This window comes from Serinus canaria, chromosome 20 (assembly GCF_022539315.1).
Source record: "Serinus canaria isolate serCan28SL12 chromosome 20, serCan2020, whole genome shotgun sequence".
Taxonomy (NCBI): Eukaryota; Metazoa; Chordata; class Aves; order Passeriformes; family Fringillidae; genus Serinus; species Serinus canaria.
In genome coordinates this window covers 6,603,420-6,620,799 of record NC_066333.1, presented here as the reverse complement: position 1 = coordinate 6,620,799, position 17,380 = coordinate 6,603,420, and the positions used below count along the sequence as shown (strand labels likewise).

General features: G+C 39.9%; 1 protein-coding gene across 7 annotated transcripts in view; it reads left to right on the top strand.

Annotated features, from left to right (window-relative positions):
• The first annotated feature begins 4,437 nt into the window (after positions 1-4,437).
• ZMYND8 (zinc finger MYND-type containing 8) overlaps positions 4,438-17,380 on the top strand; it is a 48,541-nt gene continuing 35,598 nt past the window's right edge. For 3 of the 7 annotated variants that reach the window (XR_003945124.2, XM_030231130.2, XM_030231127.2), the window contains exons 1-2: positions 4,439-4,577; positions 14,465-14,535. Coding sequence is in view for 5 of the 7 variants with exons in the window: in XM_030231130.2 (XP_030086990.1) it covers positions 4,564-4,577; positions 14,465-14,535 (85 nt within the window). In the remaining 2 variants the exon portion in view is untranslated. Of the gene's footprint in view, positions 4,578-4,817; positions 4,983-5,277; positions 5,663-14,464; positions 14,536-17,380 lie in introns of those variants that run through there. The other 4 variants (XR_007779182.1, XM_030231131.2, XM_030231128.2 and 1 more) reach the window with 3 other exon arrangements.

The window sequence follows — 17,380 nt, the reverse complement described above, 5'->3', positions numbered from 1 at the left end:
CTGTACTTAGGTCTCATACAGGGTATTTACATTTCCATGGCCAGAGAGCAGGGCTGATAATTCCACTTGTTCACCTGCACCAAGGGTGTGCTTCAGGCCTGACCTGCACCATGTCTGCACGTGTACCACAGCTGCTTTCTGGGGAACTAGAAAAGTATTTGTCTGCATATAAAATATGAAAGCAATTGTATCTGTTAGGCCCTCAATATAGAACATAAAGTTTAAATACATAATAATGAAAATTCAATTTTATACAGAATATCCAACAGCCCAGCTGTTTAATTGTGGAGAGACTGGTTCAAAGTGGAGGTGAAAGTGGTGAAATGGGCTTATGCCTTTAGAAAATATAGCACTTCTTTTAAAAAGCTACAGTTGGTACAGGGCTCAAAGATGCCTCTTTTTTTATCTCCAGGTATTTTTTGCAGATGATTGAACATGAATAGAGATTTCCTTTAGAAAGAAAAGTACATGAAGCAATTGCACAGCACACTAAAAATGGCTGTCAAAGACACTGTGATAATGCACCAGATATTTAGTTGTGTGTTACAAACAGAACCAGGTTTTAATCTGCAGACAATGAGTGACCATTTCAATTCAGAACAGGTAATGTCAGCCAAAAGTACTGAAAGCTGCTCTTCAGAAGGACCAAGGCATGCAAAACCTTTTAAGCTCACAGGCAAACCAGGAGCCTGCTGTGCCTGGATACCTTCTCCTGTATTTTGCAATAAATTATGAAATTACCAACCTTCTTTGACAGGTTACTAATTTTAGAATCCAGTCTACTTTTAAAAATTGTTTTTATAGACATTTATTATTGGATTCTATACTGGACAGTGATCTACTGGTCTTCAAGCTGTTACTGATACTTTGTCAGATTCATGATAAAGGGGAAAAACTTGAAGAGTTTTTTCCCCAAGACACTGAATGACAATGTTTTATGGTCTTACTCTAGAAACCAGGATTATCAGCCAGTGACTTGGAAATCCCAGGTCGAGCTACACACTCTTAATACATTTTCTTTCCCCTGTTTTTATCTATTTTTTTATCATACTTGAAAAATATGACACTTCCCCTTTTGTGTATCTGTTCAAAATGCTCCATCTTTTGTCCATCACTTAATGTTCCATCACTGTCAGTGACAATGCAGCCACTGTAGGGAGGGGTAAATATCAACCCCTCCTTCTGTCATACAGGCAGACATTTTCCTTACTGGTATTTGTTTAGTTTGGAGGCTCTTGTGTATATTATGTAGTATAGTCCCTTATAACCCCGTGATGCCTGGTGTGTGTGCTTCCTGGGGATGATACACAGTGGGCTGAGTTCTTTGCAAAGACCTGTATAATGGGCTGCACCTTTAACATTATTGTCTTTTAATTTCCTTTTGACTGAATGTGCTTTCCATCTTTCCTTTAGTTTCTCTGTTTAGCCTTTTTTCCCCTCGTTTTCCCTCAATGTCCCCAAAGAATTGAAAAGGACAAATACAAGCTAATTTGATCTCCACCCTCTTTTCTGCTTTAACAAAGCTTTTAGCTTCCCCTCTCATACTCTTTTTTTTTTGTTTTGTTTTCTTTACCTTTCCTTCCCTCCGCCCCCCCCCCCCAAAAAAAAGAAAAAAAACAACACCAAAACCACTACTCCTATGTAAAAGAAATGGTCAAGCTGCAGCAGGACATGCAATCATGGGGACTTAAGACAAAAATCTGTGTTTTCCAGATGTACTTGTGTGTTATACCAGGTTCGTACCTCCTGCTGCAAAATAAGCATGAGGACAACAGAATAAAGAGAAATATCTTTCAAGCTTCCCTTCTGATTCCTGGCAGATTTCTTTTGTCTTTTTGAGCAGAGCAGCCGAGTGGCTGAATATACACGCTGTATGTGTCTGATGTGCTTTCTACGGTTTTGTTCCTGCTAATGACTGAAGGTTTATAAATTTATTTTTGCATTTTTGCTTCCTTGAATCAAGAGGAGAGGGGCCTTAGGCCTTTCCTAAGGCTGCTGTTGCCTCTCTCTCCACTGTGTGCTCATTCTGTGATAGGCCCAAGTGTGTCAGCTTGGCAGCGTTCCCAGGCACCATCAGCATTACAACATTCCCGGAGTCGGGTCTGGGTTAGCACAAAGCATTGACAAATTCTGTGTATTTAGTTTTGTTCTCATGCTGTTCTTCATAGGGATTAGGATTTATTTTTTTTTAAGAGAGTAATATTAGAGCAGAGCAGTCACACAATGAGCATAAATGTTAATGGCTGACAATCCTCACATTTACTGCTTAGGGGAATCAAAATTTGGATGTTTGTGTGCTGGGGGTGATATCTCTGAGCAACATAGGCCTTTAGGTGTTCAATTAAAAAGAAATCTATCTTGAATGGTTTGCACTGCTGAAACTGATGCAAGTATTCACTGAATGTCATGAATTTCCAGTGTGTTCCTGCTGCTGTAGTGGGCTGTATGATTCCCTTTATAGCAGCACTCTCCCCAGCTGCTGCTTCATTCCTAAAACAGAACAAACGGTCAGTGTATCCACGAGCCTTCCTGCTCCCTGCCCTGAAAAACATTGCAAAATCTAAAAAGAGAAAATGCTTCCAGCTGGGACTCCAGAATTCCTTATGAGATGATAATTTATACTCTGGGCTGTTAATCTGCTGTTGCAGCCTGAAATGCAGAGACACAGAAGTGTAAGCACAGCCATGGGCTGCTGGGGCAGTTCCCTGTGACAATGCTATCTCAAGGAATAATCTGAATGCAGAATGGGACAATGCAGAGCAGGATGACTAATTTTACTGAGTGGCACAGTTATGAGTCACATCGGCTCTCAGGCAGTGAGGTTTGTGTGCTAAAGTAGTTATATCGTGAGAGGTGCTGTATGGAGGTAAGGGAGGGCACTAGGTTTTGTTGTGGTGATTGTTTCTGGGATTATTAGCACTTGACTAAACGTGAGATGCATATTCTGTTTGCAACTGTCGTAGATTTATGGAAGAGGGCTTTTTATAGTTGGTTTTGCACAATCTGAGATCCTGCATGTTGTACTGGAAGAATGTTTATTTTTCTTTGGTTATTCTATCTCATTATTTAATAATTATTGTTTCAATGTTAAGTGTCTCCCTCTACACCTTCCCTTGTTTTGTTTTTTTTCTTTTGTTTAATAAATAATTATTTGATATTCAATATGCTTGAGAATCACCCTTTCATCTGCAATTTCCATTGCAATCTTCATGGCTACAGAATGAAAATACAGAGCTAAATAACACAGATGCAAAATTTTCAACAATAATACAAAGGCATGTTGGAGGCTTTCTAAAAATTTAACCTTTAAGATCTTCATCTGGAGTTAAGACTTCCTTCTTGGCATAATGATAAATCCTCCCACTTTCACTGCATTAGGAAAAAGAATGGAATCACATTTTTTAATCAAAAGCTTGGAAACCGGCCCAAGATCAAACCGGTTGCTTACACCCTCCTTTCTCATTTTGTTTCATTCGCAGCGCTTTCGCAGGAGATAAAAAAGGTAAAGCACAACCATCTGAAAAGCTGTGTGAATGCTTTCATGGGGGCAGAGCGATTGCCACGTAGAGAAATCAGCAGGGCCTGGGCTGCATCTCAAAAAGCACCAAGGGCTAGAGGGTTAACGGACAGGAAGCTGCAGTTGCAGCCGCTCCTAAGGAAGTCAGTTTTGTGTAACAGCCCAGCCAGGCCGAAAGGTGGGGGCCGGGGGGGACTGGAGATCTCAGGGTCTGGGGTGACATGGATATTTTTAGTTTTGCTCTGCAGCATTTTGAACGCAGGGAGGGCCTGCAGCAAGTGGTGGCAACGCTCTGTGATAAAGCGATTTCAATTGTGGAATGCTTTCTTGGGGAAAGGAGACAGGAGCGTTTCTGTTTAAGGCTCCCTTTTCCTATTAAGACTCAGCATACCGTGATATCTAAAGAAATCACACTGTAGGTACATGGTTGCTCTGCTGCACGTTCATATATTTAAATTCTGGAGCAGGAGAAGCCCTCTCTGAATCCTGAGTTATTAATTCCAGTCCCTCCTGTGCACATGCCCTCTCGGTAAGTTTTGCCCTGTGCCTGCGGCCTCGCCTTCCCGGCCAGCAGAGCCCCAGCCAAGCGAATTTCTCTTCCAGTGCAAACAAAAGAACAGCTCCTGCGACCTGGGCAAACTGTGCCTCCTTCGCCTTTAGAACACCCAGCTGCCTTCAACACCCGGCACGCTGGGGCCCATTTGCCGGGGCAGGCGGTGTGCGGGCGCTCGCCCGAGGCGGGCGGTGCGTGGCCGGGGCCGGGCCGGCGCGGGGCCGGCGGTGGCGAGGGCAGCCGGGCCTAGCGCGCCGGCCTGCTCCGAGCCCGGGATGGCTCCTGCTCCCGGAGCCGCACAAAGATAATCGCTCAGGAAGTGTCTCAGCCAATCCCCTGGCGCTTTACATGCGGATTTGCCGGGGCAGCCAATCCGGGGGCGGCTTTCATGGGGAAGACAGATCATCAAGCCCAAGTGCCAAGCCCTCCCTGCCCGAGTACTGAGAGCCTGTCCTCCATGTTTTATAAGTATTGACATAACACTGTGTTAACAATGCATCCACAGAGGTAAGCCTTGCTTTTTACATTGCTTTTTCTCTAAGACCTATGAGTTGTGGGTTGAGAGTGTGGTTCTCTGTGATTTCTCGTGCAAAACTCACACCACAGCACTTATATTAAGTTGGAACTGTTTAAATTTGCTTTCTTGGGTCACATGGTTAGTAGCCATTAGCCACAGCTTTATTTTACAGTCTGGCAAAGCCTTGGCATGCCTACTTCTTCACAGGAGGATGGTGTTTTTAGAGTTTATCAAGATCCTGGTATTCCAAAGGAGGTTTCTGTCTCTGAGCAGTTTGCCAGCACTATTGTCTGTTGTGTCACATGCCTGCTGGAGAGAAAATGGAAGCTAGGGAGCAGATGCATTTAACTGCCCTACAGGGAGTCAAGCAGGGATAATGGCAGACAGAGGAACAGGCAAGTTTACCTTTCTAAACAGTGAATGGAACAGCTAAGATAAGTTATCTCTGAGAAAATATGGGATTTTTAAAAACCTAGGCATCAGCAAAAAGTGCTAATGGCAGATTGTAGATATTGGGCCTAGGTGGTGGTGTGCTGTTGCATCATGTTTTTTATGCAGCTTATCTTAACTTAAAATGATTATTGAACCTTTTTTCTTACAGGAGTAGTTAATACAACGCTTTTCTCTTTCTGAGGGACAATGTATGGTTAATATTTTGTTCCTTTAAAAGGGAGTTTTTATGCTGCAGATTTTGGAAATGGAGTGCTGCTCAGTAAAACGCAGCAGTGCATCTGTTTACAAATCTGATGCTTTATGGAAAATGTTTTTGAACTGTTAGCTTTCTTGTTTTGCATAGTTCAAATAAACTAATGCAACTTTTATCTGTGCCTTTTTGTTTTACATTGTATCAGCCACAGTTCTGTGTTGTGGAGTCCAGAAGATATAAAATCATGTGTGGTTCATGACAGTAGTACATGTTGTTCGTTCTTGGGGTTTTTTTTTCCCTTTTCTTTTTTTAACTTTTTTTAAAATGCTACGTAATTATTTCAAGAAATTCCTTTTTGATCAATTCCCAAATCTGCCAGCCTGTTGTATCTCCTTAACTGGAAAAATGAGATGGGTGCTTGAACAGTTGGTAAGTAAGCAGCATGCTACTCTCTGAACATTTTTAATACTTTTCCAAACATTTTGTTTTTACTGGGTCAGTCGGTGCAGTAGATGAAGTGATGTTAGTGGTTAGTCATATAAAAGATCAGATTTGCTTAGCGTCCATTTTAAGGGACTTGTACATGTAAACTGCTCTATTTGATTGCACTGTTTTTCTGATAATCTGTCTCTAAATTTTGAAGCTTTTACTTCCTGTTTACCTTAGGCCAGTGAAAAATATTCTACTTGCTGTTTGTTCCTAGCCCATGAATTACCATGTTTGCAGGGTAAAGCGCGTTTTCACCGTTCTGGGGCTTTTCGGGTGTGATGAAAGTGCTAGTGCTCAGCAGTGAAGTGACCTTATGAAGTAAAGTAAATAACACTTAATGAGCATATGTTTCTGATACTATACAAAGTATAACCTCAGACAAGCTTCCTTGGTTTATAACTAATTTAGAAACATTTTGTGCTCTTTATAAAGATTTTAATTGTAGCTCCTGCATGCTTGTTTGAACAAGCTGTTTTTCACTGATCACCAGGGCTGTTACAAAAGCAGAGGAAGGATGCTCTTTTGTGCTTTTAATGTAATTTTTGCACTTGTTTTAACAGTCCATACACATTCATTATTTTAGGAAAGAGCTGAAAGCTAGGCTGGCTTTGCAAATAAATGACTGTGCTGAGGCACAGTGCATGCAAACTTTTATAGATCCTTGCCATGTATTTGATAATGTTCTTTTAACATAGCAATTTACCTGTAGTTTCTTGTTTACCAGTATGAGTGTCTTACTTTGAATATCTCGCTGGTTAAAAGCTTTCCTTCCCCCCCCCCCCACCATGTTTCCCACCCCCCAATCCCTTAGGATTAGATTATAAGAATGTCTAGTTCAATTTGAAACCTCAAATACTGCTGGGGTACCACTGAATTTCATGTGATAGTATTTCTGTATGCCATTTTAATGCACTTTTCAGCATACATGAAAGTGCTGACATAGCTAAGAAGTTATTCTGGTTTTTGTTCTTCAGTTGCTAAAAAACAGAAATTACATTTGGACACAGTTTTCCTAGTAGTAGTTTATACATGTGAGCAGTTTACTTTCAGCCTTTAAGAGTGAAGAGTGAACAACATAATATTTGTTTAATGTGAGGAAGCAGGGGTAAGTGATCTGCAATCAGAAAGCTTGTATTAAAATGGCTCCCACAGGTTTTGTTAAACCAGGATCTGTTTCAAATCTGCACCTCCAGACACGCTGCTGACAGTGAAGCGCATTTGTGTGAGCTGCCCTCGTGCATGTAATGAAACGGAGCATCGTGAGTCTGTTAAAAGTTCACTATTTTCAATCACTGGAGTGTAATTCTTTTATAGTTCACAAAAAACAAATGTCTGCATTGCAGCAAGATGTCTGAGGCAAGGTAGAGACAGCAGCGTTGTGCCTCGGCTCAGCCCAATGGCGCTGCTCCGCCAGCGCCGGAGCCAATTGCCGCAGCAGGCAGGTTAAAGATTGACAATTGCAGTGGCTAGGCTGAGAAAGGCCTTCTGGAAATTTCTGCCATCTTTGTTCCATCTAAGCAAAGCAAATTCAGCCAAGCTGAAGGATTTCAGATGTATATATTTTTTGGTGCTTTGTCAAGGTGCAGTGTTATCACTCGCTTCCCTAGGTTGTGTAATAAGCTGTTTTTTCTGTTCAGGACAGATGGAATGTGGGTTTTTTGTTTTAAGTGACAGATGCAGGGAAAAAGCACGTATGCTTTCTCCCCAAGATTTTACTGGCCTGGATCTTGTTACAATCACAATTAGACAGGACATGTATGAAGCAATGCAGCTGAGGTTTATTCAGCTTGGAGCAAATGGCCATTATTCTGATTATAACTAGCAGTTAATCGTATAATTACACTGTAAGTTTTCTGGCTACTAGAGAGTAATTTGAATTGCCCAGGATGAATATGATTAGGCATTATTATTTAGTGCCAACATCCAGTTACTTTTGTAATTAACTGGACAAAGAATGGAGTGGGGGGAAAACAAAGGAGTGATCTGGATTATAAATCATGGTGAAAACAGAAGCTTTTTAAAAGCTACATGCCTTTTTCATTCTTTGCAGGCAAACTGTTTTAGTTGGAAGCTCAACAGTGCTAGGGAAAAGCTGAGTAATTTCTTTAAACAAATGACACTACTTAACATATTGGAAATGAAAAAAATGCAGAGTATAAACCACTCCAAATGTAGCAGTCACCCCCCCCTCGCAGTAGGTAGGAGTATGAAATGTAGCAGAAAACCTACTTTGCTACTAAGGGAGCATGTAATGAAAGGAACTTCATGCTCAAAAAGCAGAAATAGATAGATTACATTACAAATTTAGCCCTTCATATCATGTCCACAAACTTCAACTGGCTCGTCTTCCTGAGCTGTCTTCCATTTTGTGATATCACTTTTGCTTGAGGTTTTTGTTGTTGTTTTGTTTTGTTTCTGGTTTTGTTGCTTTGTTTCTCCTGTTCTGCCTTGCTTTCCAGTGTATTGTGTTGTGTCACTTCCCAGCTACTGTGCATCCAGTAGCTGAAAAGTGATAGCTGGTGGTCAGTTTTCCATAGTGGTGGTACTACTCCAGCATAATTGGTAAAAGGGAGATAAATCTCAGTAGAAGCTCTCCTCTGTCTGAAATTCAGGTATTAATTTGAATTTTCTAAGTATCTTCAAAGTTGACCAGAGCCTTTGCCCATATGAAATGGAGTAGACAGCAGTTTTCAGATTTTGTTATTTGTGGGTCCCCAGTATTTTTCCCGTGGGCACCTGAATCCCATTAGAGTGACTTTAAGCCTGTTAGACTAGGTTTGATTTACTTGGTTATTGTCTGCAAACCCCTTTGTGGTGGTGCACTGGCTTTGAGGGGTCTGCAGGCTGGAAAGCAGCACAGTAGGCCATCAAGCTTGGCCCCTTAAATTGTATTCAGAAAGTGATTTAAATACATTTGTTAATAAAAATGTCTTGTGTTCATGGGTTAAAGACTAAATTAGCCATAGCTACATAGGAAGTGAGTTTCATGTATTTGGTAGTTGTCTGTCATTCTCATGTTAACCCTTTAGTGCCTGCTGTCAGAGCATCTGTGTTTCACACTGTGAGGTTAAAACCATGCTGTAACAGGATGTTACCATTCTTAATTCAGCTGATATAAACCTTTACTTTCAAACATGATTGTTCACAAATTATATTTGTAGCATCTAAAATCTGTAGTTATTTGGTTGCCTTGCTTGGGCCTCAGCTGTGTAGTTTATAGACTTAAAGATGACTGCGTGACACTGAGGATCCCCCTCCCTCCCCTGATTTTTCTCTTTTATGCAGCTATTTTGAATGGACACCGAGTAAGAGTAAGGTTTTAAAAAGAACTGAAATGTTCTTTAAATGAAAAATAGTTACTTTGCTTGTTATCACAGGTAACCAGCTTAAGCATTGCTGTACACAGATATCTGAATGAGCCTTTTGTGTATATTAATTACTTGATACAGAGTCTTATTTACTTAATACACACGGAGCACTTTGCAGGGAATTCTGCAAAGGGAAATGCAAAATATGAGGTGCTCACACTGGAGGGTGAAGCTAAAATTGAGTGATTTCCTTAGTAACCTGTGACTTCACAAATCTCCCTGTCTTGTGCCTTTTTAGTTAAACGTTCAGATGTCAGGTGTCCTTTGGTCCTTCTTTACCATTTCTGATATTTAGATGCTGGCTTTGAATCTTGCCCTGCTGTGTAAACAGGAGCTGCTGGTATTGAACAAAGTGCTACCATTTTAGCTCCAGAGCAGGAGTGAGGCAGTGCAGTGCTGGCAGACGCCATTTTAAGAGCCCTGCATAAATAGCATAGCTACCGATGAGTAAGAGACTGTTATAGGTGAGTGCTCATACAAAGCTGCTATTTATTCAGCAATGGCATGCAAATAGTGGTTTTTGGTTTTAAATCTTTTATTGAATGCAGTTTTTTTGGAATCTTTATTTAGAATTGCTGCTCACAAATGTGATGCATGAGAGGCAGGAATTATCTTAAAGATGAAATTCAGTTTTAGTGCTTATAGTCTTTAATCAGTTTTTGTTTTGTTTTGTTTTCTGTTAATTAAAAGAAAAAATGAATTCCAGAAATATGTAGTTCTTGATCTGAAATTCATGTGTTATTCCCTGATGTAGATCTAGTTTGTGTATGTGGGCATTAGCTGTTTCGAGTGGTTTTCCATATCTGTCAGTTTTTCTTGGTTAAATGTCAAGGTGCAGTAGTTCATCTGCAACTTTTAATTGCTCTTTGTAGTTACTATGGATTAGAACAGCTTATATATTCTTGTATATGTATATTTTCTCAGGTAAGTACTACTATTAGTAAAGGAATGATTTTCCTAAACAGAAAAGTCAGTATATAATTCAGGGATGTGAAATTTGAAAGCCTGAATTTTATATTAAAAAAGCCCACCCTCTCTTCAGTTTGGTAGAGAACATATTTAAAAATTAGGCAGCTGAGTTATTTTTCCATTTTTACCTAAGTAACAATAAATCTTGTATGTTTGCAATCTTTTTTTTTTTTCTTTCTGTGCCCAACTCTCTCCAAAGGAATAACCTCCACCCCTTCTACCCTTATTCAGACATGCTAAACTAGTTTGTATGAAACCAATTAGCTCAACATTTTAGAAAACAAACTTTTGTTGTTGTTGTTGCAAGTTTTGTCAATATGAGTAGGGAAGTTTTAAATGATTAATTGGTTTTCTGGTCATTCGACAGGGAAACTGGCAAAGCTTAAATTTCAGTTGTGTTCTTAAAACGTGTTTCTCTGTGTTCATTCATCTTAATGAGGAAATAAGAGTAGCTTTCAGAATTACATAAGCTATTTGTTGTATTCATTTAGGTACTTAATTGAGTATATTCCAGTATCATTTCTGATCTGCAGCCTCAGAGCATCCCATTCATACATGCATGACAGTAACACATGCTGGCTGAAATAGCTGCTCTGAGCCCTGCAAAAATGAATTCTCAAAATAAAACTCTCTAGAATAGTCTACTTGACCACACAGTTATTGTTTCCGTGGAATGAGATACTTGTTTTTAATTATTTTGCTGCTGGTCTTAATTTTTCTTTTATTTTATTGTGGGTAGTAGTAAGGTAACTGATTAAGAACCTATTTTTCTAGAATTATTTAATTGGAAATCTTTTACTAATATCTGCATTTGGAAGTTTGTGCTTTATAAAGCATTTTCAGAATTTTCCTTGTATTGGTGGAGCATGCAAAGGTGGAAAGATGTCAGCTTTAGAAAAGTTACTGTAAACTTGTTATGAATTGCTGGTATGTATTTATAAACTTGAATCTCAAAGATGACCACTGCAGTCATCACTGCCAACATTCCAACAGTGTCATGCTGTGGAAGTCATTATACATTACAGCAAATAAAGCAATGGGAGATGCTTTTGAAGAGCTGTAAATGTTCAGTGTCTTTTATAGCTATGTCTAACAACTTTTATTTAACTGTTCCTCTCCAACATTGGGATTTAGTTTTTTTTCAGAACAGTCTCTGTGGTTTTATGGCAAACATACTGAAATGTTTGTTCCCTTAAAAGATTAATTAATTGCAGAGAATATGGAGATGCCTCTTCCTCTGAGGCTCAGGTTTCATAGTGTAGTAGGTAATTGCTGGATTTTGTGTGAGTATAGGGAAATGTGCTCCTCCATTGCTGAGGAAACTGGAGAACCTCACTATCAAGGGGAGAATACAGTTTTGACTGCTCATTTATACTTAAAATCTTTGGGAAGGCTGTTTTCAGGCATCCTTTATGTGATGTGTCCATCCCTGCCCATGGCAGGGGTTTGGAACTAAATCATCTTTAAGGTCCTGTCCGAGGCAAGCCATTGTATCATTCCATGATTCTTTGTATCAAGATTTTGCAAAATACTTTGTTCACTTGACAAGTGTTTCTGAAGAATCTTTTTCTGGTTTATAGCACTATTGCAAGGGCACTTTAAAGGGCGATGGAGGAAACTGACTCAGTTTCCTAAATTAAGCTCCTTACATGAGCGGAGCACATTCTGAGCTGAAAAACCCCGCTGTGCTGTCGCTAATGGGTAGGAGTCCTGCCCTGTAAGCCCCTGCAGTGCTGGGTTTGGGCCCAGGGGCCCAGAACATCCTCAGTCAGCCTGAAACATCTCCTGGTGCTTTGGTCAGGGAGCTTAGAGCAGTTCCTGCTATGGTGTTGCCATATGGATCCATCACTCCCATTGCTCAGCCAGGATTCATGCACAACTCTCGGGATGGTAATAATGATTTGTGCCAGCTACTGTATCTTTCATGTTGTACCATGTTCCCCTGAGGTTGTTTTAAACAAAATGACCTGATAGATTTGGATGAGTCTGGAATATTATGATTGCTTTAATGTCACTTAAATGTGAGCTGCTAAAAGGGTGGCACCCTTTTCTCCCTGTGTGGTTCTCTCCCATTTTCTGCATGTCCAGCTGCACAGTGAGTTACATTCCAGAACTGATTTGGATAATATGGTCATCATTTCTGGAACAAGAAGTAAAGGAATGGGGAAATAATTCCTTTTAGTAGCAGCCTATGTAAAATGAGCATAAGTGTTTAACCTGAGTCTTGTCAAGCCTTGTATGTCCTAGTCTGTGTCTGGAACTGGATCTGTGTTTTAGAAGCAGTTAATGTGCACTGCCAGATCACTCCAGTCTTACAGAATTACTGGGCATGAATACATATTCACCTGTATGCATTATTGATTATATATTCATGATGTTTTTAAAATATGGGGTTTGTTACAGTTTGGCAATATTGAAATAGAATTTTATAAAGAGGAAGGGGAAGGAAAAACCTCCAATGCAGCATTGGAAGAGAACAATGAACCCATCCCATGAGCCCATCCCTTCCCTTTGCTTAGCAGAGGAACAGGCAAAGGCAAGTGGTGCATGAAATGTTTTGGTGTCTGCAGGCCACTGCCAGCTTCTCTTTGCTGAGGCCCCTGGGAAAGGGTGTAACAAATGTGCAGAATAATTGATCTGCCCATGCATAGTAAATGTGTGAGCATTGTAGTATGGTTGGCTGTGTTGTGCATTTAATCTGCCCGTGCAAAATAAATCTGAGAAGCATTGTGGTACAGTCAACTGTGCTGTACATTTACCATAATTCTGGTCACATGGGTGCCTTGACTTGCTGCTGAAATGATCAGAGTAGTCCATGAGCTGGGAGGTAGATGCTGCTAGAATAGAACTTCCCTTCAGTGTTGTGTGACTTTAAAGAGCTTCTTTTGTAAATTACTTCTATATCCAAATGACAAAGAATAATAATTTTTGACATTTGGGTTGCTTCTCAGCTTTGGGTTTTCCATACATTGAGCTTGGTTAATTTGTATATACAAATTTCTGCTGACATAACTGTACTGTTTAGAACTGTGAAGGGAATTGCAACCCAACTCCCCAGTAGCTCAGAGCTGATTACAAGTAGTTTTGTCAGGTAGCAAACTGAAAAATCCTTCTGCTGTTAAGTTTTACTTTGTTAAGGAATCTCTTTTAACTTATACCCGTAACAAAAGTCCTGCTAATATAAACTGTTTGTCAGGCTGAAGAGTTTCTCTGGGGTAAATGTAACCAAGTCCTCACTGTTGTTTCCGAGCTCTGATGAGATATCTCGGGCAGATTTATACACAGTGGCTGAGGCAGAGGTCTCCAGCTGCCCTCTTGGCCCTGTCCCTGGAGCTGGGGTGGCTGAACCTCAGCCCACTCCATAGCAGCAGAAATTCTTAATCTGCCATATCATGTTGCTATCAGCAACAACTTCCACTAACAGACTGAAGGGTAAATTGTCCCTGTAGAGGAGAGGATCTACATCCCTCATGGCTGCTCTGGTGGACATTGCAATACCTGCCTGAAGCTCCAGAACCCCATTTTTCCATCATTTTGAATTTGGATTTGCTTCAACATCGTGTGTTTTCTTTTACTTTTCACCTAGGGTAGTCACATCTTCAAAACTGCTCTGTAACTCTGTGTTCATTATGTTCATTTTTCCTCTCCCTTCTGTCTTCCTTCCCCAAAGTGACTTAACAAGCCAAATTGATTGAGTTGTTTTCTTGAATGGCATCACTTTTGAATATCAGAAAGTCAAATGTACTTTGTAATAGTTTATTCCTGCCTGGAGCAAATGAAAAGTGACTGTATAAGATTGAATGGTAACAACTACACTGTTTACTCTTTACAGTTAATAATTGGTGGAATTGTATTGCCAATTATAAATATTCAGTTTTCTGTTATACAGTCTAGTTCCAAAATACTTAAAATTATTTATTTAATTGTTTTAAAAATTACATTTTACCTTCTAATTTTGCAAGTTGTTCTGTGTTGCTAAGTCTGTTACTTCAGCTAATCTGTTCACAAATGCTGATGAGCATTTAAATGTTGGCAGGCATCTGTCCACATGGTTTATGTGAGATTAGAAGCTGCAAGGAACAGAAGTCCTGTTTGTCTGTCACAAGCACACAGTTCATACATACATTGCCATAATCTTCAGTACATATTACAAGACTGTCTTTGGAACAAAAATGTAATTTTTGTGCTTGGTAACTTGCAGAATATGTGTGTACCTGGATTGTTTCTTGCTGTGGTTTGATCAATGTATCAAATGTAGCTCTGGCTAACAGCAAACCTTTCATTCCATCAGAAATTTTAATGTAGTTGTGTTTGACAGTGTTGGGTTGAGCTTACTGGATAGAACTTAGTCATGGGATTAATACAGTCCATAAAGTATTCTAATTCACCTTTTTGAATCCTGCAGCTTGGCTGAAGAGGAAATAAAGGCAGAGCAGGAGGTGGTGGAGGGGATGGACATCTCCACTCGATCCAAAGGTGAGTAAGAGGAATATTTCAATTAGGTTCTACAACACAATTATTTGTGAAAGGATAGTGAAGCTGTATCATCTACCATAGCTACTCTTGAGTGGTGACTCAAGGTTCACTATGTTTTTTACAATGACTTGTGTATGTTAGGAAGTGTTTTAATTTTTCCTTGGTTTTCATTATGTATCGACTCTACACACAAATATTTCAGTGTTATTTCAGGTTTATGAATGACTAAGGTTAAATTATCAAAAAACAGCAACCTCTTGTATCACTTATCATGGCTTCCTTTAAAGTAGTACTTCTAGATTGGCAAGACAGGAGAAGGTAGTAGTAGCAGCAAAACTATTAAGGTAGTATTTCCTACTGTAATGAATTCTTTTTTTTCTAAGAATAAAGAATCACATTTCAAATTTCTGAACACATTTCAGTTTCCACAGAAATTAGTCCCCTGAGCAGTATGTATTTCATAGATATTCATTACTATCCATCTCCTTTTGTACTTGCAGCTGAGTTTACCTGAAAGCCATTTTTCTAAAACAGCAGCAATAGTTACTACCATTCTTTTAAAGTTCTGGCACATACCCACTTACCCTTCACATTCCTACAGCAGGGCTCACAAGTCTGCTTAACTCTGAATATGCAGGTGGGACTGTCTTGAAGGCATGGCACAGATCATGTATAACATGGTTATAAAATTGGATTCAGGTCTTATTTGTACTAACAGTAAATTTCTTGTTTCAGGTCTCATGGTGTGGTTAGGTGAGGTGGTACATGTAATCTGATACCTCAGAAAAGATACACTAGCTCCTTTTGTCCCTTCTCTCTTTTTCTCCTTCTTTCCTTCTGATCTTGTAGGTCAGTCTCCACCACTGGACTGCTTTCAATATTTACTCCTCTTTGTATTTCAGTTTTCTAAGCCAGCAGAAAGTAAATGTTTTTGTTACTTTAATGATTACTACTGGGTGAGCTCCCAGCTCTACACTCCACCACTTACTTCCTTTGTGATGCTTGTCACATCCGGGCCACTTGAACTTTCTAACCAACTTAAAAGCTGAAACATTTTTCTGCTGTTGTAGTGACCAGTTTGTTTGTGAAAGAGTTTGATAGCATAAGAACTTGGTATAACAGACAATGGGGGTTATTAGATACATTTAGCTGCCCATGAAATCTCATCTTTATTTCTCCTTAGAAACACTGACCCAGTTTCTAATACTAATAAAGAGTTCTGCACGCCTTAACTGAGCTAAACCAGTACTTATGACACTCTGACATAATTAATGTCTAAAACTAGGGTTTAGATGAAGAGTTTTAGGACAGTGAGCTGATTTAATATCATGGTTATTGAAGAGTTCAGTCTGTCATGTCCCAGCCATCTCACACACATGATCTTGCAGCTTCCCTTGCACTGTGGGCTCTTAACAATTAGAAGTGGTCAGTTCAGAGGGATTTAACCTGGCAGAAAGAGACAAAGCCAGTCTCACCACAGTGCTGGTTTGGGTTGACCCAAGCTGTCATTGTGTGGAAGCCACTGGTCCATGCATAGATGTTTTCTGTAAATACCAGTGGGAGTGATGTAAATGGCATTTCTGAATCACCATAGTAGAGGTAAAACTTAGCAAGTGTTGAATCATTTTAGTAATAAGGGAATTGGTATTTGTTTGACTAGATACTGACTTGCTTTAGCTGGTTTGTTAAATTTAACATATATCTTGATAAAACCCCTGCCAGCACCACTCCAAGGACAAAAATAACAGCCACCCACCCCCAAGCCCTTACAGGCTTGTTTTTTTCCAGTGGAGAATGTGGAATATAAAGAACTCTTTAGACTCAACTGTAAACCATTTCTCTTTGTTGTATACCCAACCTAATCTGTAAATTAGTGATAGAACTTTATAATAGTTGAAAATAAAGTTTCTCACAGAAAATAAAAGAATCATAAATGTCATCTCCAAGAGCTGGCCACACTGCAGGCCTGGTGTAATGAATCTTTTTGGACGCTTGTTAATGGGACTGAAACAAGCTTCTCTGATAGTTCAGTGCAGTATTTCTACAGCAGAGAAGTCTCAAACCAGAATTTCAGAACTTTTATTCTGCTCTGTGCAAGGCAGAAGAAATGCAGCAAAGTTCTCAACTGGTGGGATGATGGCAGCAATGTCTCCACTTGCAGCAATTAGCTTGTGCAGAGTTTTGCTTTGTGTCTTTTGGAAAGGATATGGATGAGGAAGTTGACCCTATCTAGGCAAATCTGGTGGGGAGCACACAGCTCTTTGTGCTTTGTTTGGGTTTTTTGATGTGTGAGAAGCCTGTGCAGGAGATCAGTCCATGGCACTGTAGAACTTCAGCCTTGACCTTGAGCAGCAGATGTGCTGCAAGTCTGTAACCTGCCTGCCCAGCTATGGTTTGTACAGCTCATCTGAGGCTGTGTCTTAAGAAAGTTGTAGGGAAATAAATTTAAGTGCAGTAATACCAATTAGCCTGATGCAGACCTCCTCATGAACATTCTTGTTTTGGTATAAGCAGTTTAATTGCTATAATTCAGTTGCAGTTCAATTTAAGCTGAACTAAACCATGCATTGTTTAATCTGTAACATGGGTCTGAACACAGCCTTTGAATTGCTCTGGGTAACATGGTGGTTCCAAAGCAGCCTGAGCTGGTCAAACTGCTCAGGGCAGCAGTTTTATCCACTTCCTTCCATACCTAAGCTGGCAGGAAACTAACTGAACCATAAAACATGAACAGTTTTCTACTAGCTCAGTGTGCTGAAACAGCTTGGTGGACTGCCAGAAGTGGTGTAAGAGAAGGCAGGAATACACCAGTTGGGTGCAGGAAGTGTGGAGCTTTGTTAGCAAG